Genomic DNA, 26,888 nt, shown 5'->3' on the forward strand with positions numbered 1-26,888 from the left:
TAGCCCCATATCTTGATTTTTATTAGATGGATGCATTAGAGCATTACAATGCATTGCGTGCTATACATCAAAAATGTCATGCTGAAATCCACAGCTCTGAACATAATTTAGCTTGCAAGTTACAACTGAAAACATATACAGAATGCCACAGATCTGCTCACAAAGGACTGGTCCTGTGCGCCGCATGGAAATGTAATTTTGTGCATATGTTTCTGCCTTTACTTATGTAAGAAGAAGATGATGTCCTTCGTCCTGGACGAAGAAGTAAGTGACCCAGACTTGAACCTCCAACCAAACCACAAAATGCACCGCTTTTGTATCCACAAATGCTTCTTTTTCCATTAATTTCTTCAAAGAGAGGAACTGCATATAGTAGCCATTAAATATTACGTCCAGGAGGGCAGCAAGACTAAATCATGGTCACATTAGGAGAACCATTGTAAGAAATGGATCAGTGTTTAACGGGTTCCGGTTCATCCTCTACTAAAGCATAGACCACTGCTGTTCTACAAGGCGCATATACTAAGAAAGAACGAGGCCGCTTGTCATACCATCCATCCTGCTCACGCGACTATAAAAGATTAAACCTTTGTTCAATATAGGGAGGAAAAAAGAGAGGAAGAAATAAAGAGGAAAACAGTAAAAAACTTAAGTTATCTTGAGAAAGTTCTTACAAAGCTGAAGTACTCAGCACTGTGATCAATCCTATTGAAGCCTCCAAATAACGCATCATCTGAATCCAAAACAATCTGCGAGAAGGGACAACGTTTTTTTATGAAAGAAATGAACAAAATTAATCATACATAACTTGAGAAGGAAACAGCAAACTGGAATTGGTCTACAAAAAAAACTAAATAAGCCAGGATCAACATAGGTATTGGACAAAAACGAGATCTGTTTCTACAAGTGCGTAATTTTACAAAGTTAAATTGTCCACTGAAAATGGCTCACAATATTTCCAACCATGCACGAACCAGCACATCAAAAGGCTATACATCCTTCAGATTAGCAAAACTCTAGCCAAATTGAACAAACTGATTCATCTCTTAAATTTATGTAAAGCCAGGTGAAGCATTAGTTAGCAACAGCATCTAATATAATCGAAAGCCATGCACTGCACTTTATGCACATGATCCTTTTGTTGAAGTATTTGCACAGTATTTCCTAATTTAGAATGTAACCAAGATCTTTGGTGCTGACAAATGCAGCTTCCAAAAAAATGAAAAACATCAAAGCTGGTGACCACAGGAAAGGTATCTGGTTGCTTAAATCTGGCAGATATTCCCTAAAATTACCCTTCATATGGAAGCCAAAAGTTTGTACACAGAATCGACAAAATTAAAACTCCAGATGCAGCTCAAAAATACAGTCAGTGACCACTGGACAGGGTATATAATTGATGAAAATCTTGAGCAGATCACAGCTTGATACCCTTCTTGCTTTTATGCAATTAGGTTATAGGGCAATCAATCTTTCACTCAAACGTTTTGATATTACTTTTTAAATCAAATTTTGTGCCTAAGAAAGAATTACCAGTAACTAAATGCGATATAGATGATAATTAAAAGGTCAATCCTAGAAAAGTACATATGAAAAGGCAGAATGACCAAAGTATATTTAGTGACCCACCGCTATGTTACCAACCAAAAAAGAGGAAGTCTCTTCATTTGCAAAAAAATACACTGTACCTTATATTTTCCTGGCTTGAAGCAGCCCACTCGGTAGTCTGAGTAGCTGTTGGTCCAATGAAAATTAAAGACAAAGACAAGGTTCCCCCTTTCAAAGACAATAACCTTGTCTCCTTCATCCTTGCGTGATACATATTGGTGCTCAGAAGTCATGAACTGTGTCAACATTTAAAACCACTGAATCATTTTCCATTCTAAATTAGCAAAGGTCTGCAGTTACATCAATTTCAAATAATGATGAAATTTAATTCAAAACCGAGCATCCACAAATAGCCAATTACTTAGCAAAATCAACAGTCATCAAAATCTATGTATCAAGAATGACAAAATGAAGCTATTACTAATATCTCCTAGGAAGAACTTTTGCCCCAGTAGAAGTCTTTAATCACCAGATTTGGGCGAAAGATAACTCTTTTAGATATGTAAAATGTGATTTGCGGAGGGCAAAGCAAAAATATAGATTTATGAATAAATCACCTTGATGAAGATTTAAGAGGGAATGGAATAAATACTAAAAGCCTCAAACTATTTACTGTATCACAAATTTCAGGAACCAAAAGGATCTATACACCCTCTCTTTCCTTTGGTCCTGTCCTCTCCGTTTTCATCATTCAGTGGACCAAGCGAAATCTTAAAGCCCATCTGAACAGAGAATCAACAAAGACCATAGCTTTTTAGTATGGATCTTGAATCCACTGCCTTACCTTCAGTCCTGTTCTTGAAGGGATGAGTAAAGCTCAATTAGCCTTTGTTTTGGTATTTGTTAGAGTTTTGAGACTTTTTTTTTTTTTTCAAAACAAGATTTAAAATAGAATATAGAGGAATTGTAAAGTACGAAATAATTCAACAAAAAAAGGAATTTTTATTCTCTCTCTGCCCTCCCTTCCCCCACTTTTGGTTGAAACAATCATTAAAAAAGGTTTTTTGTTTTTTTGGAACCTTATTAGATTTAATTGAATCCAAAATTACTAGAATAAGAACAATCCAAAATTACTAGAAAGAACTATTTTGATTCCATGTGATATCCTTCCAAATGGGATTAGAACATTTTTATTATTTGATTGTATACTGTTCTCTTCGTCTTCTTATCCTTCTTCTTTTCCTGTAAGCCCTGTCTTGTCTTAGGCTGCGTTTGTTTGGACTGAAAACAGTTTCAGGAAATCATTTTACGCGTTTCCTTCTGTTTGGCAGCCACGGAAAATTCGGACAACGGAAAATCGTTTCCAGTTTGACCGGAAAATCAGCCCTTTCTAACGGAAAATCGTTTCCACTTTGATTTTACCTTCAAACGATTTCCGGAAATCACACCTGAAGAGAGAGAGCTCAGCACACTCCTCACACAGTCCAAAACTCATCTCCAAGCTCACCTCAGCCAAACTCCGGCCAGCCCAGCCAAGCTCCGGCCAGCCCAAACGCCGCGCAATCTTGCCGTCCGAGCCGTGCCTCGCATCGCCGATCAAGCAAAGATCGATCCAACGCCGCACGATCAAGCAAAGATCGATCCCCACCGCGCGATCAAGCAGAGATCGAAGCCTCCACCGCGCGATCGAACCTTCGCCGTCCACCGCGCGATCTCGCCTTCGCCGTCCAACGCGCGATCGAAGCCTCTGCCGCCGTCGATCGCGCGATCGAAGCCTCCGCCGCGCGACGATCGCGCGATCGAAGCCTCCGCCGCGCGACGATCGCGCGATCGAAGCCTCCGCCGCGCGACGATCGCGCGATCGAAGCCTCCGCCGCGCGACGATCGCGCGATCGAAGCCTCCGCCGCGCGACGATCGCGCGATCGAAGCCTCCGCCGCGCGACGATCGCGCGATCGAAGCCTCCACCGCCGTCGATCGCGCGATCTCTCCTCTCTCTCTCTTCCTTCTTCTCTCCCAAAGTTGATGATTTTTTTTTTTTGGCTTTGATTGTTCTGTGTTTATCTGAGAAAAGATTTTTATATATTGATTGGAAGCTAAGAAAATGTGAGAAAATGTGAGCAACAAATACAAAATGCATTTTCTATAATATTTTCAAGATGACAACCAAACACCTGAAAAAAAATTTCAAAGTATTTTTTCAAATGTTACCAAACACCTAAAAATATTTTCTTTTCCCGAAAATGTTTTCAGCTGAAATCATTTTACACCCGGAAACTATTTACTGCCGAAACAAACGCAGCCTTAGTTGAAGAAATATTTGGAAAATAAAAGAGCAAGTACAAAAATTAGTAACAACCCCCTATAGAGATCTGTATGAGACATCATCTTGGACTTTGAATTTCTCACAAAAAATTTTTAGTGTTACACAAGCTTTACCTAATGTAGAAATCAACACAGGTAAAATACCTAGACTCAAATAGACAATCAGGGCCTTGGCAACTGAAACGAAACAGATCTTTATATTTCAGCAAAGAAAAAACTTACACAATAAGTTTCTTCTATATGCTGCATTGCCCGGTCAAATTCTTGCATTCCATGATATCTTAGATATTCTGCATCTCCCTGGTTGTATATAAATAATCAGCACAGAAATTATAGATTTCAGATTATAAAATGTCCATAGAATAAATAATCTCAGAAATTTAAAAAAGGATGTATATTTTTTGTAAAGAACACATGCAATTAGTTTGCAGTGGAATGTTAATGTGACCTGGATCCATTGCAATTAACCTAAAAATTGGTGCATAGCGGATAAAGAAATCCAGTGATAATGACACTTTAGAAAGAAACTTACAAGATCAAATCTACGCCTGCATTTATCGTAACTGTTATTGTTTCCAAGAATTATTCTGCCATCAGGAAGGTGTTGATCACCCCTTGGAAAATCAATCCACTCTGACACCAACAACAACAACAACAAAAAAACCATCAGATCTACATGTTTTGAGAACCATGAAATCAAACAATCTCAATTAAAATCATAAACTGAAGAAAATACAAACAAATTGACCTATACTCACCAGGATGTCCAAATTCATTTCCCATGAAATTCAAATAACCCTCTCCACCCAATCCCATCGTAATTAGCCTGATCATTTTGTGTAATGCTATTCCACGATCAACAAGGGGAGTTGATGGTCTGTCTAACGCCATGAAGTCATACATATCCTGAAAGAGGTATCAGAATATAAGATGAAAAACTCTAAACAATACAGATCTCACGAGTCTAATCTCATAAACTTGTGTTTGTGACACAAACTTCTTCAAAAATGCTGTAAAACAGAATTGCATTATATATATGGAGCTCTTTGATTGATCCAGGAGCTGGGTTTCACTGATTGTTCATCCTTTTTTGTTTTCCTAGCTTCTCTTAGACATTCTGTATGATTTCTTTGCATCTTCTGTCCTGTGTTCATTATCATGAACTCAAGTCTCTTTTTGTCTAATAAAACTGCTTCGTTACTTGTTAGAAAAAATAAATAGGAGCTTGTTATTCAGAGAAGTGAGCAAGAGAGAGTGGTGGGGTGGCAATTGCAGAGGAAGAAAAAAAACTTCTCTTTGTTAATTTTGTATTTCTGAGAGAGAGTAGCATTGGGTGTATTGGGGTTTGGGTGTAGTGAAAGTTCCATTACATCATTTGTATTCTCCACATTTTTTAGTAAAACTTCTCTTAGTTCCTGCCTGTGGACACATTAAAAGCCGAACCACTTAAAATTTTGATGTTCTCTCTTGTGTGTGTTTGTGTATATTTTCTTTCCATTTTATCTTTGTTCCTATTATTATTTTTTGAGATCTTTCTAAAGCTCATAATATTTTCACAATCAATCTTGTGTGGGAGTGCTATCCAAAGGCATTTTCCCACAACAATTTGGTAATAGAGCTTCCGCTATTACAACATAAGTTTGGGTCATGAGATCACAAATCATCAACTTTTGCATTCATAGTAGGTTCCACTACAGATGTTCTGTTAAGTTTCTAACCTCTCCCTTCCCTTTTCCAATTTTCTCTTCTCCTAGTTAGTGATTAGATTTGTAATGATCCAGATCTCAACATGTTACTAAAATTAAAATGTACAATGACAGAATCTTTGACCGTGAATCCTCATCAAAACTTATTCCTCCTATCCCATCCTGTTCTTACTTTAACATCATTTTTTTTTTCAGTACTTACATAATTTGTGGTAGCATCCATGCCCACAATAGTGCAGTTTTTTTAATGAATAATAAAAAATCATGAAATTGTATCTTAGAAAAGTCATAATATTCTTGGATTACATAAGTGGTACCAGGTCACGCTCTCATTTAGCAACAAGATACTGTCCAAACACACTGAAAGCATAGAAAATATTTTTCTTTAAAATTATTGCACCAAAATCACCAGCACATTTTTAGATTAATTTACAGTATAAGTAATAACTAACCTTGTCCATCAACCAGAATGCAATTGTCTTGTCACCAACAAGAGCTTGGTCATGACTTTCAGCATAAGAAACGCACTTCTCTAACCACCTTCTGTTGGTGAGAGTGTGAACAATATCACCCATTCTCCAATCCTCATCCTTCTTCCTACAAAATTACCAAGAATGGTGGAAAAAGTATTTTAAGTTAGATATGTAACAGTTACACAATGTCCTTAGGCCTTTCCTTGGGTGGTAAAAGACAAGTAGGCTTGGGTATCTCTAGGGATTGCATTGCACGCTACTCTTGGAGTTGAGCACTTATTGTTATAAAAAGGCCATCGTAGTGCACAAGGCTCCTACTTCCATAAGGCCTGAGATAATTGCTAATAAAACTGACCACCAATTTTTGAGAGTAAAAATAACTTAATAATTGATTAAGGAAATGAATGACAGAGCCATAATTAGTGTGAGAACAAGTGTAAGTATCACAAGTGAGTTTTCTATTACTATAGATTTGTATCAAGGATCAACATTAAGTTCATATCTCTTTGCACTAGAGATGGATAAGCCAACTAAATTGGTTCAAGAAAAAGTTCCTTAGCATATGCTTTTTGCAGATGATATAATTTTTAGCGGATGAAACTAAACGTGGAGTTAATGCCAAGTTTGAAATTTGGCGAACTAAAGGCTTTCGATTAAGTAGGACTAATACAGAAGACCTGAAATGTAAGTTTAGTAAGAGCAAAAATAAGGGTGAAGGGGTGGTAAGACTCGATGGCCAAGAGATAGCAAGAGAGAGAACTTTTGAAATCTTGGATCAATAATTCATAAAGATGGAGAGATTATAGAGGATGTGAATCATAATAAAAGAGTATGATGGATTAAGTAGAGAAATGCGTCAAGATTTTTTTGTGACTATAGAATACCAATCAAGTTAAAGGGAAATTATAAAAGACTGCTATAAGACTAGCTATACTTTATTGTAGTGAATGTTGGTTTGTTGAGAAGCAACATATTCATAAATTGAGTGTAGCTAAAATGAGAATGTTAAGATGAATAAGCGGAAATACACAAAAAGATGGTATTTCAAAATGAGGAACTTCATTTGAAGATAGGGGTGATCACTATTGAAGAAAAGAAAATGGAGTCACTTGAGATGGTTTTGTCTCATTCAGATGAGAGTGATTAATGCACCAGTGACAGAGTGAGTTGCTTCAAGTTGAGGGAACAAAAAAGGTAAAGGAAAACCAAAAATAACATTTGTAGAGATAGTAAAAAAGAACATATTAATTAAGGAAGTAATAAAGAGTATGACTTTGAATAAAATAGAATGGCGGAAAAGAATACATATAGCCAACCTTGACTAATCTATCTTGACTCCAAAAAATTGGGAATAAGGCTAATTGTATATCAAAAAGGAAACTAGCAACATGGATAAGGAAAACCTATAGCAGAATTACATGATCGTGAACACAAAATTGCTGCAACATGATCACAATACTGGCACAACATTGATTAGGTTACAAGCTAACATGACCCTTATTTTAATGTACTATCCTAGATTTTACAGTCACTTAGCTTTCTTTCCTTTTACCATCTAAGTATAGCATTCTTCAGAATGTAGCAGGGACGCTCTTATATGCATTTCTATATATGAAGAACACTCACCCATCCATCCACACTCATAAAACCCACATCGCATTCATATTGCTTCTACAAGCTTCCATTAATAAATTACACTCACTCCTATGCTGATGTGTTTGTCAAGAGGTGTGCGATTAAATCCAAAGTCACAGTCACAGTGACATAGAAGTGAGTTTTTCAAACCATGAATATTGTGATGAGATTTGGTAATTGCATCTCACTTGATAACATTATAAGCTACTGCATTCTCCGAGACTCCAACACTAAGAAATTTTTTCTTCTGATAATTGTCACCTTTGGCTGACACTATATTAGGTGTCTTATGTATAAATAAACAATGGTGTGTATTTTCCATGTACCTCTATTTCTTACCTTTTTTTTCAATTTCTTTTGGCATGATTTGTTACCTACATATAAATAATTACTTTCATGCCAATTGCAATCTTCAAAAATTGATTCGCAAAAGAATTCTTGTGTCGAGGTAGTCAAATGGTATCATTTTAGCTTGAATATGAAAAATGGGTTTTTTAATATGTTAAAAGAATTTCATAGGAAGATAACATGTGTTTTAAGAGTTATTATGGACACGTACTTGAGAAGCTCTATCCATTTATCAGCAATAGCCATGTGAAGGCGGTAATCAAAGCCAACACCACCATCTTGGACAGGAATGCAGAATGCTGGCATTCCACTGACCTGTAATGAACAAAATTTTTCAGTACATGCAGAACAAAATGATTATCAAGAGACTTCAGGGTTATAGCTTCTGTTTATGTCCTTTCTTTGTTTTCAGATCTCTCCCCCCCCCCCCACCCCCTCTCCCCTTTGCAGCATTCAGTTTGTTTAATCATCATCACAATCCAAATAGTTTAGTCTATTAAAGTCGTCCCAAAAGATCTCTACAATCACCCAAGTATTGTAGCATTCACAATTCATACTATAGTGTGCGCTGCTAAGAGAACTAAATTGATATCCCACATTCATTACAATATTAATTTGGCGAGATTTCCTTTTTAAAGGAGAACGAAGTCTGATTTAATTAAAATAAGAAAGAGAAATGGCTTTATTTGAATGCCAATTTTCTGTCCACCCTTAATATTTGGGCAAAGGTGCAATTGGTCATCAATCACTGATATAAAATATACTCCTGTTCCCATTTTTGCAAGAGTTGAAATGATGGGGCCTTTTTTACATAAGTAAAGGTGAGTTCTCCTCGGTTTCTAATATGAGTGCCTCTGAGGGCACCCTGAACTTCTACCTTTGGGCTCCTATTGCAAGCAATAAAATGTCAGAGGGTCACACAATCCAAATAGTGGTGAAATTAACATTCAAAGCAATCAATAATATCTAGAAAATAGAGAAAAAAAAAAAAAAAGAATTCCAAGGTCAACACTAAGATGACTAGATGAGAATTCACAGTTAACTGTTGTAAAGAACTTTCAGCTAAATCGAAATGAAGACTAAAGAAGTGAAAGATAGCTCGCAGTAACTTAACCCTGTAGGAGATGGTTTTAGTCAGATAGAAACTACTAGATTTGCTTTAAACATTCTGCATTAAGAGAAAATGACTTGGAAGATATAGAGGGTGCTTAGCACGATGACATACATCTTCACCAATACTAACAGCCTCAGGGAAAAGTCCATGAATGACATCATTGACCAGCATCAGGTAAACCACAGCATCTACATCAGTTGCCAATCCAAAGTACTCAGTATAATTTCCAGTAAAAGCTACCTACATAAAGAACAGGAACAAAAGGTATTGTCACAGCCAATACAATAGTAGAACATCAAGTGAAGTAGAGACAAAATGTAAACAAATTTTAGAATCTATATTATATGATAGCAGACCATGCAACATGATGTAGGACAGAATATGGGAGATCATTTTTGTCGTCTGTTTATATATATATATATATATATTTTTTATTTAATTTTTATGAAATTTTTGTTATAGGGTTATTATTTCCTTGGGTTTTTAAGGCTTTCCTAGTCAAATTAGAGTCCTATTATGGTTCGGAATCAATTAGGATCAATTTAGGAATATTTTGACTAGCAAAATATGTTTTATGGAGCCTTTAAAAGGGCTTACAAGATGTAAAACGGAATTAACCATGCACATTCAATAAATTGAGGTTTTTATTATTTCTGGTGGACTCTAGTGTTCTTCTCGTGGATTCAAGGAGCCTCCTTATGGATTTAAGGGTTTCGTTAAGCTAGAACAAGATCTAACCCTTATTGCATTTCCGTTATGCATCAATTAGTATCAGAGCTTCTTAGTATCCTGATATCTAGCCTACTTTGTTTTCCGTTCTCCTCACAACAAGTATTCTAGAATCTATCAACATCTGAAAATATACCCAAATTTTAGGATTGCCTGTAAGTAGGTTGTTTCACATTTTAAAATATACAAATAGCTACCATCACAAATTATTTTTATTCCCATATGTAGTATATTGCCCTTCTAGTAAGACACAATTTCCAAAACCTGATAATTATCCTTAAAGCATGTAACCAACTCATCATACCACATCGAGAATCACAAAGTTATGTTCCCAATCATAAATGATAAAATACCTGCAGTCCATGGTGAGTGTACATCATTGATGTCACACCATCAAATCTGAACCCATCAAATTTGTATTCTTCAAGCCACCATCTTGCATTTGAGAGAAGATACCTTATTACCTAATTAAAAAAAATAAGAATTAATTCCTGTTAACTATTGGTTAAAGAAAAATAAATAAAGACAAAATTCATCACCATATATATGCACACACTTTTTTTCTGAGTTAAATAAAATAGCACATACTTCCCAGCTTCCATAATTGAAGAGGCGAGAATCCCACATCCAATGATATCCACGTGACCCAGAGTGGAAGTAATGACTATCAGTTCCATCGAACAAGTTCAGTCCATCTAACACATTATTTGATGCATGGCTGGATTTGTTAAATACACAGAGTTAGACACAAGAAGACAAGAGTATAATCAGAGGCACAAATTTGATACAAGTGGCAAAAATAAGGTCAACTGTCATTAATAGCACAGAACAATGCGAAACCTACAGTATCAGAGTATGGTTGCACATCAAACTTCCCAACTACTCCAAATGAAAAACACTAAACTTCCCAACTACACACCTGCATATGATCTATTATGGAAGACATTCTGAGTATGAATTAGATGAACTCACACATGACCAAGACTAGCTCAACCACCGGAAGCTTGGCTGCCTTTCACAAGTCGTTTGGTATAGATCACTAAAAGTTACTTACTTTGTCGGTAATGAGTTTCTTGATTCCCTTTTTTGTTGTCTAATTATATATATCCACAATCTTCTTTTCTTTTCTTTTTTTGGAAGGAGCATTTGTTATCTAACTTTCCCATACTAGCCTTTCCTACACTTTTCTCTTCCCCTTATAGATGTTTAAAATGATGAGCGCATTAACAAAAAGAAACTGAAAAGAACATTCTTAACATTGCATGCCATCAAGAACTAAGTATCTTTTAACAACTTAGAAGGAAAAGAAACAACTTAAAAGGAAAGAAATAAAGTCCAACCCAGAATGAAAAGCATCCAAGAGGACAAATTATACAAAATTGCCTGGTTTTGATGCATTCAGCATCGATGTCTGTCAGGAATTGAATATGTACAAAATAGGGAAACTTGACATCTGCATACTCTCAGTGATCAACAATAAAAATACTCTTATTAAAAATGGCTAAAACAATTTAAGATGATTGGAATTATTAAAACAATAAAAAATGCATAAATGACACAGTAGCACATAAGCAGTATGTGGTTTCACCCTCAAATCATTCTTGACAGTTTCAAGTTCACTCAAAGACCTGAATTGACAACCCAACTCAACAAGATCTTCAATCCAAACTACCAGGGTTCAGTAAAACAAGTCCTCCAATCCCAACTTATGGTGGTCAAAATACTTCACCATTTGGCTCTATCTAAAGAGAATATCCTCCGTTAAAAGACTTTAGTGACTAGTTCATCCCCCAAAAAGAAAAATAAAAAACAAAAACAAAAGGAATTTCATTGTCTAGATGGTTGCAATTTGATAGTATTCTGAGGGAACTGCAAAAGTATAATTGGTATTGATTGGCATCTAGAAGATTCAAGCTTTTTAGATAATAATTTGAGACTATTACACACACAGAAAGACATTAATATATATGGAAAAGCACACATGTACACATTCTTTTTCAAATTGGTCTACATGTAGCAAAATGATTTTTCATCCACCATAAAAACTCATAACTCATCAAAACACAATACCATAACAAGCTTCCTGAAAAGATTATATCCCATTAATCCAACATTACCTATGAACAATATCCATGAGAACAAGCAGACCTAGCTCATGGGCTTTATCTATCAGAGACTTAAGATCGTCTGGAGTTCCACAACGGCTGCTAGGTGCAAAAAAATTTGTGACGTGGTACCTGCAGCACATGAAAGAAAATTCAAGGATATCTATCAAAAGTTTTTCCAGTAATTAAGAGCAATCAATTCACTAAAAACACCACATTCTAGATGAATAATGCCTTGTCTACCCATCTGACGTATTTTATTGAAAGTATAAGCCGTACAACAAACAAACAACAAACTGAATACATGTGACACTTCAAAACTATTACCCAAAGCTAGCATAATATGAATGCTCTTGAATAGCCATGATCTGAACCGCATTATAACCAAGTTTTTTAATGCGCGGCAGCACATCATCTCTGAAGTTGGCATATGTGTTGATTTTTGGCTCCTACATTTCACAGTTAATAACATTGTGAGGTTCAGTAAAAAAAAATTTCATAAATAATAAAACAAACCTTTGAACTAAATGGAAGAAAGAGGTCAATGTGTGAGAGGGGTCATGTCACAATTTTCCTTAAAGTGGTTCCTTGAACGTTACTATTTACAATAAATATGACTGCTTAACAAAAAGGATGCTAAACACGGTTAACATCATTAAAGATCCCATATATTGGTTATATTCCAATGGAAGACTTACCAGGGAATATTTGAATTTTTCTTCCGATAATTTTGCTCATATGAAGGAAAACTGAAAAGGCTGGTGCATTGATGTTAGCCTATCAATGCACATAACAATTAATGTCTCTGCTTTAGGAATGGTGCCTAATGCTAATATATTTGGCACATAATGTCTCAAATGAGAAGAGAAGAAAAAAATTATCACACAATCGCTGGGAGACCTATTTAACATAAAGTAAAAAGAGTATTTGTGGAAATAAAGCTCTCAACTTTCAAGATGCTTAATACCCAGAAACATGGATCATAATTTTTTATGTAGCAAAAGTGCCATGGAGCAGCATTTATAGCTTTGATCATAGGTCCTAATTCGTTCGCTCTGTACATTGGACTAAGAACTTCCTTCGATGATCAAAATTAATAATTAACAGTAAACAAATTTCCCTCTAGAGGATAGGGAAGATTCATTATTAGTTATCAAAATGGTCAATCATATAATTCAGGTCAGCTGCATATGAGCTTTGGACATAAGAGAAATAGATAACTCTCAAATACTATGTTGTTAGCTTCTATTAATTCCTTTAGATTTTTCCAAAATACTTTGGAATCTATAAAGTTTTAAATGCAAGAGCATCATAAAAAAAAATTGGCAGATTGAACTGTTAATAACAAGTTATTGCATTCAAGAGAGAAGGGGGAGATGCACACCGTACTACTCATTCCGACATGTGCTTCATATATCCTAAGTGATTTAGGTCTTTTTGGCTGAGGATATTTAAATACATACTTTTCCTGTAACAAGTGAACAAAGAGCATCATTAAAACAAAACAAAAAATGTCATAAAAATAGAAACATGATCAAGTCCAAAAAGCAAATCAACTAAGTCTACCATATATAAATTTTGGTGATATTAACACAAACATTCATCCATGAACAATTATAGCACAGCGTAAGAGGCAAGTAAGTTGATGTCAATGAACTCTAGATCAACTAGCACCTCCTACCCTTATAAAGTTCTAGGTGGAGGCTGAGAACATAGGTTCAAGACCCATTAGGTGCATGTGTAACTTACCAATCAAAAAATTAGACAAATAAATTGATGAGTTTTGAATTAGGCAAGTACTGAAAATCATATTGGATTTCAGTTTCTGATGGGACCGATTTTGTTTCAACATTCGGGAATCTTATTCAATAATTCCTAAATTATTGCACACCATTTCAAATTCAGATGTTACTACTGTCTTTGTTCTACCTTGGATTCCTTGATATTGTCATTTTTGTTTCAAAGGTAAAATGTTTTATTCAATCAAGAGGCTGAAAATATTATGAGCACTTTGTAATTAGAAATATTGAATTTTCATTATTACTCAAGCCAAAGAAGGGCAAAAACACTGCAGAACCATACCTCTTCGGGCGGATCATAGTATATGCCATTATAAGGAATTTCACCCGGAGCCTGTACAGAGAACTTGATCCAAGCAGGAATGGAGTCCTTAATGCCAGATGGAGTATCCATGCGGATCTACAGTTCATGATTGAGAGAGTTATTTGACAGCAGTTGCATGTAAAAAGAAAATTATTTAGCCAATCCCTAACAACCAACTATGCATCTCCTATTTTGCCTTCGCCTTCTGAGGCATCTCCAATATGTTATTGAGTTATTAAGGTGATTAGTATTTTCCAGCTAGGTTTTGTGAAAAGTTGGACACTGCCAAAAGAAATGCTGATGTCATTTTGGAATTGTAGTGAAAAGAATGGCAAGGCTATCTTAAAGGTGGTGGACCAGCAAAATGGGATGCCCAATAGTCATTTATCTTAGGAGTTAAAAAGTAATGAAGACGTATTATGGAGGGCTCTCAGTAAAGAATCAAGCTATTTCTTCTTCCCTGGTTCTGAAACTTCAAATTATTTCCATACGATTTGGAGCTTATCATCATGCATATCACAATTTATAAACTATTTACTATAAAAGAAAAATAAGCATGCCAGTGCTCTACGTATATTTTTGTAGAAATTTTAGATTCTATTTTCATCATAATTAATGCCATATAATAAAAAGGTAACATTTGCAAAATATGTTTTTTTAATAGGTGATAATATGGCAGGTTCACAGGCCAGTGTAATGAAGAGTACCTTTAACAGACAGTAGCCTCATCTCATCCAGTAAGATTTTACATAACAAACAAGTTAGTAGAACCTTGGAAACCTACTTGTATGCTAAGAAACTATCCTTATACATGGTTCATAACCAGATTTGATGAATGTTTATTCTCACTTTCAGAAAACTGCAACTTTTTTATTCAATTGGGAAAGAGTTCAAGAAGCTATAAGTACAGAAACTAAAATCAAATCACCAAAATCCTTCAGAGAAGACTCATTAGGGGAGAATGTTACCTTCACTCGAGAACCATGTGGGATTGGCGGAGAACCATCTGCATTGTTTGGCAAAAAGATCTCCCAGACACCAAACTCATTCTGTTTGCATACAATTAATGAGTTTTTCTGACAACAAACAGGAACAGAAATCTATGTACTACAAAAGTGTAGGATAAGTAGACAGCCAGTCATACCCGGTAAACATTACAGTCAAATTGATTTTAAACATGGTTACTGGCCTTTTCTTCTATTCTAGAGCTTGCATGGTAAGCTAATAGGGGATCCAATCTGCTAGACATGTATGCGATCAAAATGAAGGGGTGGTTTTCTCTTTTGGTAATACAGCATATGCAATATAAATAATAGAAAAGTGAGATTTTTTTTTTATTTTTTCAATAAGTAATTGGGAGTCAGCTGTTTATTTTAATATATTAATTAATCTCCTTTCTTATCTTTTTTTTCCCCACATTATCCTAATTTACAAAAATGATACTGAATAAGTATGCAAATGATGTGTGTACTTGCTTGTGTATTCTTAACAAATTTATCTGTAATTTTATTATAAGACTAGAGTAAATTTAGTACCAAAAAAGCTGTGTATGCATTGAAGGGGAGGAGGGGGTGAGATGAGAGCTATAGATCCTTAGTTAGCCGATAACGTGTTTGCCACAATTATTCAAAATTTCAAATTTGCTAGGATTTCATCCTTAGGAAAAAAACAAAACAAAACAAAACAAACAAACAAAGGCAACATACCCGGGTCATAACATCAGCGTTAGGATTCCAGTTGTTAAAATCCCCAATCAAGGCTGCTGACTGCAAAATGCATTTAATGGTCGTGCTTTGTAAGTAAGAGGGAAAAACAATAAGCAGATACTTCAAATATTATGGTCAAGGACCACAACTTAAAGTCGAAACAATTTGTGCTTCAAGCTGATTGTCATTATTATCAGAAATAAGTGACTCTCATTGAATCAGATCAGAGCTTCCAACCAATTGGGGAAAACAGAACATACCAAGATTATCCAAATTATTTATGATCATCTCGACTCATAAAACCCTACACAAGCCTCACCAGATAATTGTGTTAACGGTGTTGAAAACCCATAACCTTATTGACTACTTTTAAGGTCCTCATCCCAATCACTATATTAAATGCTCAAAATGGGAGAGATCAAAGTGTATTCCCATTCCCCAAGGCCTATTACATTAGGTTTCCATTCATCTTTCATTTGCCTCTTTAGATTCCCTCTTAGACTTCTCAATGCTTTTAATTTTACGACATAATTTCAATTTTTTTCCTTCTTGGGTGCCCTTTTCTGTAATCCCAACACACTAGGGTTGTGCCCTTCAATAAGCTTTTTTAGTTATTAAAATTAGATAAATGTTAGTTTAAGTGTTTACTGTTTAGAATAAATCATACTATGCTCTTGGAGCTTATATATTCCAACATACCTAGAATGGCAGGGGGTTACAGGATGTTATGGAAATTGAAAGGTGGCGGTGTCTTTACTGTCAACTCTTATTACAAAGCTATCCAAGGTGCATCACCAACTCTTTCCCTTGGAGTATTTGGTGTACTAAGGCCCCTAAGAGAGTTTCCTTCTATGACTGGACTGCTGTCAGAGGATCTTAGCTTGTGATAATCTTATCAAGCACGGATTTACCCTAGTAGGGTGGTGCTGTATGTATCAATGTAGAGGGGAGAAGGTAGACCATTTGTTGATCCATTGCGATGTTGCTTATGATTTATGGAGCTTTGTGATTATAATGATTAGAATCTATTGGGTGCTACCAAGGAGGCTGGTTGACCTTTTATCAGGGAGGTGGAGTTGGTTTGGGAAGCACTCTTCAGAAATTTGGAATTTTACTTCATTATATGTGTGATGTGTCTGTTGTGGAGGGAGAGGAATAATTGCACTTTTGAGGCTAGGGAAAGATCCAAAAATCAGCTAGAGGCTTTGCTAATTTGTACCTTGTTTGTAACAAATAGTAACATTCATGGACTCATTTTGTTTTTGTTCATAAGTCTTGTACGTTTAGGTTACAGAGTCCTCATCATCATGAGCTTGTGACCTTTTTCAATAACAAATCTGATTACTTATATATAAAAAAAATAAAAATAAAAAACTATGTAATAAAAGTTGGGTCTTACAAGCTTCGCTGCTTTGGTTCCACTAAATGGACACCTTCTCCTCTTTCTTTCTTTATGCCACATGGTGCATTATAAGACACTACAATTATTAACACAGTTTTCTCCAACTAAAACTCTATTTTCAAAATTTCTTAGAAATTCAAAAGAAAGTTCAATATACAATTTATATTGTATCAATAATCTACCATAATATTATATTTTAATGAGTAAATTGAATATTACACATTGTGCTTGTACTATGTTGTTCAATGTAGCTATTACACATCGTCATGTAATACACTATAAGTACAAAATTTTGCATAAAAATTGTTAACATAGTATTTTTTTTTTTTTTAAGAAATTTAAAATTTTATTACCAAAAGTTTCAAAAAATTTAGAAGGATTTTTGGTATTTATTTTTAAATTATTTTAATTATCAAAAAAAAATTTGATTTTGATAATACTCAGTCTTACATTATGTTCTTTGGCACTAACTTTAAGTTATTTTGTTCAATTTCAATGATATAATTGAAATATTTTCTTTAATTTATTCATAATTTTTTTATTAATTCGTGCATCGAACGAGCATAATACTTCTTGCTATAATAATTAAACCTATAGCCTACACCAAGCTAAATCACAAATTTTGCATCCATTGATATTTTATAAGTTCATTCAATAAGCTCAAATATATATATATATATATATATATGCAAATAATGAGCTCAATACTATAGTTTTTTTTTTTTTTTAATAAAAGGATGGATACACTGCTTAGAATTATATTTGCTAACTCCAATCCATGAATGTATAAGTTTACAGGTTTCCTTATTGGTTTTGAAGAGTAGTAATCTCCAAAACCAGTAATTCTTATGAAGAGTAGGGATCTCACATTGACAAGAAAATGAGTAAGTAGGTGCGATAACCCCTATAAATAGACTGATGGCATAGCTGGTTTGTTATGGGTGTGTGTGAAAGTTAGTAGACAAGACTTTATCTTGTGTCAGTTGTGTGTTAGTGTGAGAGCAGCTTTGAGGGTGTGAAAATTTTGGAATAGGTTTGTGAGAGTTTGAGTGGTTGTGATCCTTATTGTTGATAGTGGATTCTTTTGTTGGCATTGCCTGCAGATGTAGACATAGAATTTGCTGAACCAAGTTAAATATTGTATCTTGGGTTGTCTGCCTTTCCTCTTTTTTTTTTTTTGCGTGCTTTTATAGCAATATTCATAACATTTGCTATTAGTTAATTTAAATTTTCAATTTCAGTCATGAGCATTGAATAACCCTACAACCCTAGTGACTAAATTGCTACCTTGAATAACAATCTCTTATATCAATAACAAGAGTTTGAATCAGGATGTTTTACTACATTGTGTGTCCATGCAGGACTGCCTACACCAATCCTTTTAGTTGTATGAGTTCTTAGACCAAGCACAATATGATTCCAACTTAAGTCAGAACTAATATTACTAACTTTTTTTTGATAGGTAAGAAAAATTGAATTAAGAGAAGGCTACTTCAATAGAAAAATGAAGTAGCCAAAAAAAAAGAGAGCACAAACAACAGAAAAGAAACCAAAAAATAAAAATTATGTACAGGAAGAAAGGAAATCTAAAAACAGCAGAATGGATATCCTAGAAGTAAAACACCAAGCATGACACCAATCAAACAAGGTCCCTACAAATAAAGCTAAGAGTTGATCCCCCAGTAAGCTCCATATCTTCAAAAATATGACTATTGCACTCCCTCCAAATAACCCACATCACACAATGTAAGAGTACTTTCCCAACCAATTTCTCCATCTGGCCAAAAAATCAATAACCTTCTTGGGTAAAACCCAAGCAACACCAAATGAGCAAAACTCCATAACCAAGAAACTTCCTCACAGTGCAACAGTAGGCGATCAACACTCTCCCCACTACATCGGCAAAGACAGCACCAATCACCTGTTAGAATCTTTCCCCATGCAGCTGTCCAAACGAAGAAAGACACTCAACGAGGGCCTTTCACACCCCGAATACTTTTCCATGGAAAAGTAGTAGAGCTAAATCCCCTCAAAGCACCATAAAAGGACTGTGTATCAAAATCCCCCCTTCAACTTCAACCCCCAAAACGAATACTACTAACTAAAAATAAATAAAATGATAGTACTAATAATAATATTAGTAATAGTAATAGTAAAGTGGATTTTCCACAAAACAGAAATGAGGTAAGACAAACCTTAGCTCCAGGTGCCCACTCTCGGTAAGTTATACCTGTGTCACTGTAAAACCAATCAAGAAGATAATCAGCAACTTAAATAAACTTGATTCTAAGAGAAACCGTAGCAGGTTCTGACAAGGAGCACACAATAAATAATTTATCCAGAATGAAGATGTATGGAATTGAAGTACTTAGGAGCATATAAACTATATATGATTATACTACACCAGAATTGAATAAATGAGTATATTCTCTGGCAAAGGCCCACTTACGTGCAGAATAATCATTAACTTAACAATATTTTCTTGAAGGTAGAAGATGAATGCTAATCTATCTAAACCCAAAGGGATTATGCATACTAATCTTTAAATTAACATGCTACACAAATCCTTTCCAAAAAAAAAAAAAATGCTACACAATTAAGAGGAAAAGAAGGTATCAGTGGATGGGTATATTTCTGACAAAGGCCCACTTTTGTGCAGAAGAAATCATTAACTTAAAACAATATCTTCTTGAACATAGAAGATGCACTCTAATCTATCTAAACCCAAAGGATTATGACTTAGGATTATCACTTTCCATACACTTGGAACTAAATATTCAAATTGTCTTTTAAATCAAAGGAGCGGCAAGGAAAAGTAAGATGCATTTAAATAACTAATCATGCATGGGCATCAATTAGTTCATTTAGTAGAATTTCTTGTCATCAAATAAGGGACTTGAGATCGAATTCCACCAATGCTAAAGGGCGAGAGAGGTTTAAGGGGAAGGATAGGGCTACCCCCTGTTGTGTAACCATTGGGCCTCCATTGGAACCCCCCCCCCCCCCCCCAAAAAATCATGCTTAAATGACTCCAAATTCCCAATGAAATTAGTATTCATAATCAACGAAAGAAATCTAATTCCTTAAAGAGATTTGTAATACATATACTAAGCCAAATCAAGTGATTTTTGTTTGTTCTTCCCTACCCCATTAATATAGTTGCTTCGTCTTCTAATTAATTGTAGATTTGGATCAAAGGAGTAATACCTTCTTCTTTTTAATACATTCTTTTATTTTCCCCCACATAGCTGAAAGCTATAAGATAATTAATAACATGTGCATCCAAATAATACTGCACAGTGCAGAAACTAACGTTTTCAGACACAAAGAACATAGAAACAATCAACCTTCCAAAATGGGATATCTAGTAGTACCTGCGGATGAAACCAAATTTTTCGTAACCACGAGAAAACACCTCCAAACCACCTTCATTCTTGTCAATTGCCTCACGCAATTTTTTGTACTGTCCATAACTGTAAATTACAATATACATAGGTTAAAGTTTTAGGGTTTTACACCTACTACTTTGGACAAAATCAATAATGTCAAGAATTTATGGGAAAACAAAAGAAATATAATCAAACAACTATAAGTCAACCAAAAACAATAAAAAGCAATTAGTAACAATAACCCTCTTCTATTGACATGAATAAACCCAAAACCTATCAATCACTCTTTTAGGTTGGGGATGGATTTAAGGTGAAGTTTTGGCATGATCAATGGTGTGGTGAGAATTCTCTTGCAATATGTTTTCCCGAATTATTTATGATTAGCTGTGAGAAGGAGGCTGATTTTTTTTGTAAGGGCTATGCAAGATTGGGAATTGGAGCCTTTGTCAAACTTCATGGATACTATTTATGTTGCCTCGGTGAGGGGGAGTGGGGACAATCAGATGCATTGGGAACCAGATAAGAGAAGGTTTTTAGGTTAGTGGTTTTTATCAGGCCCTGCTTCATACTAGTGTCTAGAAGTTTCCTTGGTAAAGCATATGTAACCAAAGATCCCTTCTAGAGTTGCTTTCATTGTTTGGACTGCAGCCCTAGGAAAAATCTTGACTAGCAACAATTTAAGAAGACGTGTGTGGACTATGGATTGGTATCATATGTGCAAATGTAACGGGGAATCCGTAGATCATCTATTACTTCATTGCCCTATTGCTTCGGAGTTATGGTCTATGGTATTAGAATTGTTTGAAGTTTGTGGTTAAGTTACTAGCTGGTTGGCAAGGTCATTTCAAGCATCATAAGAATGGGTCTATATGGATGGCTACCCCCCATTTCTTGATGTGGTGTCTTTGGAGAGAGAGGAATAACAGGTGCTTTGAAGATACAGAAAGAACCATGTCTAAGCTAAAACTATTTTTCTTTAGAACTTTGTTGGATTGGACGTCTTTTTTTCGTAGTCAAACTCTATTTTCAATTATTGATTTGATAGACTTATGTAACTTGTGTGATTGATTGTATGACCCTAGTCATATACCCTATGTATACTTGGGTGACTATTTTTTATATTAATAAAAAAATTTATTACTCATCAAAAAAATTAAAAACATAATCATCATTCACAGCTTTGGTCATTTCTCAAGGACAGTGATTAGTAAATATAATAAAGCTTTTTCTTAAGCTTCCAGCTGCAATTCAGACAGTCATTGGTTACAAATCTATATATGGTCCTTCAAAGATTCTCCTAATATGGTTTAACCCACCTTACCAATTGAACCGTTTTCAGTTTGTACAAAAGAAACACGAACACCACATAACCTACATTCTCAATAAGTAATTTCATTGATAAAAGCACAAAGTCAAGATAATTCTCAAAGAAAACCTAAATAAAATCAGATTATCTAGTTAAGAACAATTTATCTGGGTATTGCATTACAGAATCACAGTTTCCATGGTTAATTGTAAATGAAACCAGATATATAAAGACTGCACATAAACTTAGAGGACTACTTTATAATACAAGTACTATATATATTCCTATTCAGTTTTGTAACTTAATCAGGTCTGTGTCAGAATTAGCTACTACTCAATGAGAATGAGACACTCTGGTAACTCCATGTGAAGAATAACACCTTTTAGATAACATATTGAGCGCCCATTTGGTAACACGTTCCCAAATAGCACTTTTTTGAAGTACATATTATTTGTCAACTTCACTTATTTCTAGGTACAGCTTTTTCAAACAATCTCATTTACAAAAAGCTGAAGAATAAGCTGACTAAACGGACACTCAACACAACAGCAAGAAGGCCCACTGAATTATAACAGGAAAAAACACACATAAGCATCAACAAATATGATCATTGCAGCCCCAACATGCACAATCTGAAGCAACTAATTGTACTCCCTCAATTTTTTTTAAGTCCTTGGCCACTTAGTAGTTCACACATTCCGTTGTATTAGGAAAAGATAAAAATGTTCGGTCAAAAAAAAAAAAAGATATAAATGTATCTCACCGGTAGTCAAGATGTTCACGATGATTATTCAGAAGTGGATCTATTTCATATATTCCACGGCCAGGGCCAGGTGGGGGAATGGTCCTTGGTCTAACTTCATCCTTTTCAATGGTTATTGTCTTGGCAATATGAATAGATGGCTTTTTTCCCTGAGCTCTACTATCATCACCTACAAGTGATGCAGCGGCAGACTCTTGCTCATGCTGAACCTCATTGTAACCCCTGATTGATTCCACAAAGTGTTCTTCATCCTTGAGCTTCTTGTCATTTTCCATGGTTTGATTATCCACATCATGCAATCCCTAAAAACAATCATCAGGACACAAGAAGACAATTAACTCAAGTAGGCTGAGACGTCAACAAACAAATTGACTTCATATGAGCATTGATTGCATTGTAGGCATTTAGGAAGATAATGACGATATATGGTATCAGACTAAAAGGTAAAATTTCAATTAATATAGAGCTGGAATTAATTGAATTAATCCAGGTAACTGTTATTATATTGTAAATATGTGCACATAGAAGACATATACCTAACTAATTACACCAAGACTGAATTTGAAAACATATGTACCATCACACAGTCCAAATTAAAATAGGATTTCTGGACCCCAATCTCTCTCTAATATCCACAACTTCGCAATAGTAAACAAAAGCTAGGAACATAAATCAAGGCCACCATAGAGTTGAAATTGCATTTTAGAATAAGCTAAGTTGTTATTCCCTTAAATTAAAATTCCAACCTTATCTTAGTTATCTTTCTCACTCTAATAACGTCATTTGTGCTGACTCAACCATGATGCATTCTGTTTGATGGAGTGCTTAGTTTCACAACTCCAACAAGGGTAGAATAAAGGGGCTCTCTATCCTTCATACAATTCAAGGTGCTTAGCATCGAATAACTTCCAAGAGTCTAATGTACAGACCCTTGAACCTAGCATCTCTTTCTGTTTACTTCTTTCTTATAAGTAAGAATCTTTTCTTTTTTTTCTTTTCTTTTTTTGATAAGTAACAAAACTTTTTAATGATCAAAAGTATCCCAAGTAAGTAAGAATCTTGTTACATCCAATGCTAGATGGGTTTCACTTTTCTTTTTCCTCTGATACTCAGTTGGCTATGGCTTTCAATGAGGGCATTCTTTCTCCAACCAGCTTAAAGATAACTGCTTCAACAGCAATATTAACATTGGGACATCATTGTTATGTGCTAATTATTGGGATTGAAATTATTTTCCACTTTTTGTAATTAATTCTTCCTCTGTTTTTATGGAGGGGGAGGGAGGAAGGAAATGTTATATGCATGGACCACTTTTCTGCAAAACTATCCTTCATAGTATTTTCCCGCAAAAACATAACAGATCATTACCATATCCCTTGTCCTAACTGCCTTATTCCTTTCATTCACTACTGATGTAGCAATCATTTTCAAATTTTTTTTTAAAAAAAAAGAAAAAAAAAGATGACTCGTTTCCAAGAAGGATGGCTGATCAGGAAGAAAATTTCCAAAGATGTTATTGTTCATCTAACTGGGCCAAAACCCTTGCTCAAGGGTTTCTATATTTTTCATATCAAAACTGTTATCAAACCCCTGGTTATAGAATCTGTCCCCATCTCGAGAGTTTGATCCTGTTGATTCTTGTGATGGAGAGTTTGATCTTGGCTAAGGATGAATGCGGGCGGCATGCTTTAACGCATGAGATCCTGGAGAAATCTCATTCAATGAGAAAAGGAAAGTCTACCAGTCTTTTAGGATACCTCAGCTGCATACATCACTTGATTTACTACACTTCCACTTGACACAGAACATTTTATATCCCTTTGGTGTCACTGAGATAAGAGATGTTATATCACGTTAAAGTATTGAGAAGAAAAGATTGCAAAATCCGATCCAATTTATCATAATTGATCAATTACCTTGGTGGTTACCCATATTCTGAAACAAAGAAAGAAATGCAAATCCTGAAATCCAAAACTGCCCATTATCCAATAAAGACCTAAATTTCTAAATAGCACAAACCAATCACTCAATTTTTGGAATTTAAACTAGAGAAGGTCATGACAAAACGAGCTGTTTATCATCAGATAAGTGTCATTTCTGCAATGTCCTTCTCTGTTATAATCATCAAATAGTTCTGGATTTATTTGTACTGAAACTCAACATAGCATCGATTACTTTTCAACAAAACATCGGAAGCTAGTTAGTCATTTATTTCTGTTGTATGCATTAGACATTACAACCACAACCACAAGAAACTGAGAAGTCTGCTAAAATAGAGGTAAAGGAAAGTAAATTTACACATTTACATGTACCGTCAGGCAGCACACACTCATACCTGGGGATCTTCCAAAACTGTTTCAGGATTGTCCAACTGATCTGTCAAGAATAAAGAGCCATCTCCCTGACTTCCAGGAACAAGGATTTTATTAGAGGCAGCAACCGTTAAAGATGGGGAGTCAGAATCAGGAGAAGACTTTCCAGCAAAGATCTTCCCTATAAACAGTCATCAAATTAGCTTTACATATATGATAAAAGGAAAAGAACACAAATGGACAGTCATCAACTGAACATAAATATACACTACTGTTAAAAACAAAGGAGCCATTCTAATTCTATAAGTGCATTCAGAATTTAAATTTATCAATACCTAGCAGTCACTAGTCAGTCAAAAAGGAAATACAAATGTAAACTTCCCATGGCTTACCATGACCTTGCTTGAGGTCCACAATTTAGTAACAAAAACAAAATTACGCATTAGTCAATATCTTTCAAATTTTACATAGCAATGGAACGAACAAAGTGACATCTAAATTAAGGTAAGTTAAAAACTTGAAGCTTCTGCCCCTGATATATGGGAACAATTCGCATTTCATGTAATGCTACATTTCAGAGGTCGAACCATAATGCATTGCCAAGTGACCCCCATTCAAGTGATGTATCACAGGTTCGAGTCTTGGAAATCAGTCTCTCTTGTCTCTACCAACCACCTCTCCCAGACCCAAGAGAAGCAAGACCCTTATGCACTAACCTTCTTTATAGCTACATTTCTCACAAAAATCTTATCAATCATGAGTCATTACCGGTACTTTAGAATCATATGTAAGATAGGCAATTCAACTTTAATGGAAATTCAAAGTGTCCCTAAGTTTTTTACCTACCTTTATTCCCAAAACCCAAATTTGGGCAAGTCATTGTAGTCACTAGTATAAACTTGTGGCGGCAGTTACACCCCAACCCACATAATCAATTGTAAATCGTCTTATACACACCCCGTACCGCATATTCAATTGTAAATCATCTTATACGATAACTACTAAGACTACAATTCGCCACTACACCTCAAGGGCAGTACAATTGACTGCAGACCACGCCTCACAAAGCAGAATCACTAGTTCAAGTGTCACTGTGTCAGAGGTGCACACTACAGCTCTCTCTCACATAAATGGGAATGCGACCCGTTGTACTGAATAATTTTACCCCAAAATTCCTGTATATTCAGCTCTGTTTTAGACCAATCAGAAATTCTCTCTCTCTCTTTTAAGAATCCAACTCCGCACAGGAAATTAGAACCACACACTCACTGATTATAGCAATTGCGAGCCTAAAAGCCAAACATAGCCCTCATAGACCGCAAAATCCTCAATCTACACTGAACAGTTTATCAAACTTGTATCACAAAATCCGATACATATATAGATATAATAGTCAGTCAAATTCAGTTATTACTATATATATATATATCAAATCAAATTTCAAATTAGTAAACAAAATAATGATCGCCATTTCTAACTAAAACTATACAAAACATTTCTTAGAGAGAGCGAGAAAAAACAGAGGAACACAATCAAAGCCAGTGGTGAAAAGCAAAGAAGATTGAAGAATAGAGAGAGAGAGAGTGAGAAAAATTTACGAGAAAACGAATCCTTGGTAGGCAAGAGAGAGATATTTGAACAGCGATTGCCAACGAAGTTCGATCGCGAGCGGTTGCAGAGCGGTGAAACTGCAGGGAATCGTATCCCTGAGATGGTGTAGACCATTTCTCTAGGGTTTTCTGCTTCGGAAACTGAGAGCGATAGATCTAGACTCAAGCTGAGAGAGAAGGAAGAGAGAGTGAGAGTGTGTGAGTTTTTGAGTTCAAGGCGCCGAGAGAAGCGTGAACACTCAGAAGAGCAAAATATCAGAGAGAGAGAGAGTGTGCGTGAGTGAGTGAGTGAGTGAGCACATGAGGCCAAAGAGA

At 35.3% G+C, this 26,888-nt stretch overlaps 1 protein-coding gene across 2 annotated transcripts; it reads right to left on the bottom strand.

The window, feature by feature from the left end:
- Positions 1-26,869, bottom strand: LOC142610186 (1,4-alpha-glucan-branching enzyme 2-2, chloroplastic/amyloplastic-like). Of its 2 annotated transcripts, none has more exons than XM_075781930.1 (22): positions 26,562-26,869; positions 24,987-25,144; positions 22,652-22,953; positions 20,568-20,666; positions 19,389-19,431; positions 15,792-15,851; positions 15,054-15,134; positions 14,065-14,181; positions 13,367-13,450; positions 12,310-12,431; positions 11,995-12,114; positions 10,466-10,595; positions 10,231-10,341; positions 9,260-9,388; positions 8,246-8,349; positions 6,031-6,175; positions 4,631-4,778; positions 4,405-4,505; positions 4,095-4,172; positions 1,689-1,844; positions 675-749; positions 1-559 (listed from the first exon to the last, which is right to left on the bottom strand). In XM_075781930.1, exons 1-22 carry the CDS (start codon positions 26,686-26,688, stop codon positions 452-454), a joined length of 2,598 nt encoding a protein of 865 aa, XP_075638045.1. In that variant the 5' UTR covers positions 26,689-26,869; the 3' UTR covers positions 1-451. The 2 variants fall into 2 exon arrangements, with proteins under 2 accessions (XP_075638045.1, XP_075638044.1); XM_075781929.1 differs by having other exon boundaries at positions 1-571.
- Between the last annotated feature and the right edge of the window lie 19 nt (positions 26,870-26,888).

Source organism: Castanea sativa, chromosome 9 (assembly GCF_040712315.1).
Source record: "Castanea sativa cultivar Marrone di Chiusa Pesio chromosome 9, ASM4071231v1".
Lineage (NCBI taxonomy): Eukaryota > Viridiplantae > Streptophyta > Magnoliopsida > Fagales > Fagaceae > Castanea > Castanea sativa.

Excerpts from the sequence above, each read along its gene's own strand:
- LOC142610186 (XM_075781929.1), bottom strand. The coding sequence starts at position 26,688 with ATGGTCTACACCATCTCAGGGATACGATTCCCTGCAGTTTCACCGCTC. Across the intron at positions 20,667-22,651 it reads CGTGAACATCTTGACTACCG|TTATGGACAGTACAAAAAAT; the intron begins GTGAGATACATT and ends TGTAATTTACAG. Across the intron at positions 15,852-19,388 it reads AGTGGGCACCTGGAGCTAAG|TCAGCAGCCTTGATTGGGGA; the intron begins GTTTGTCTTACC and ends TGCATTTTGCAG.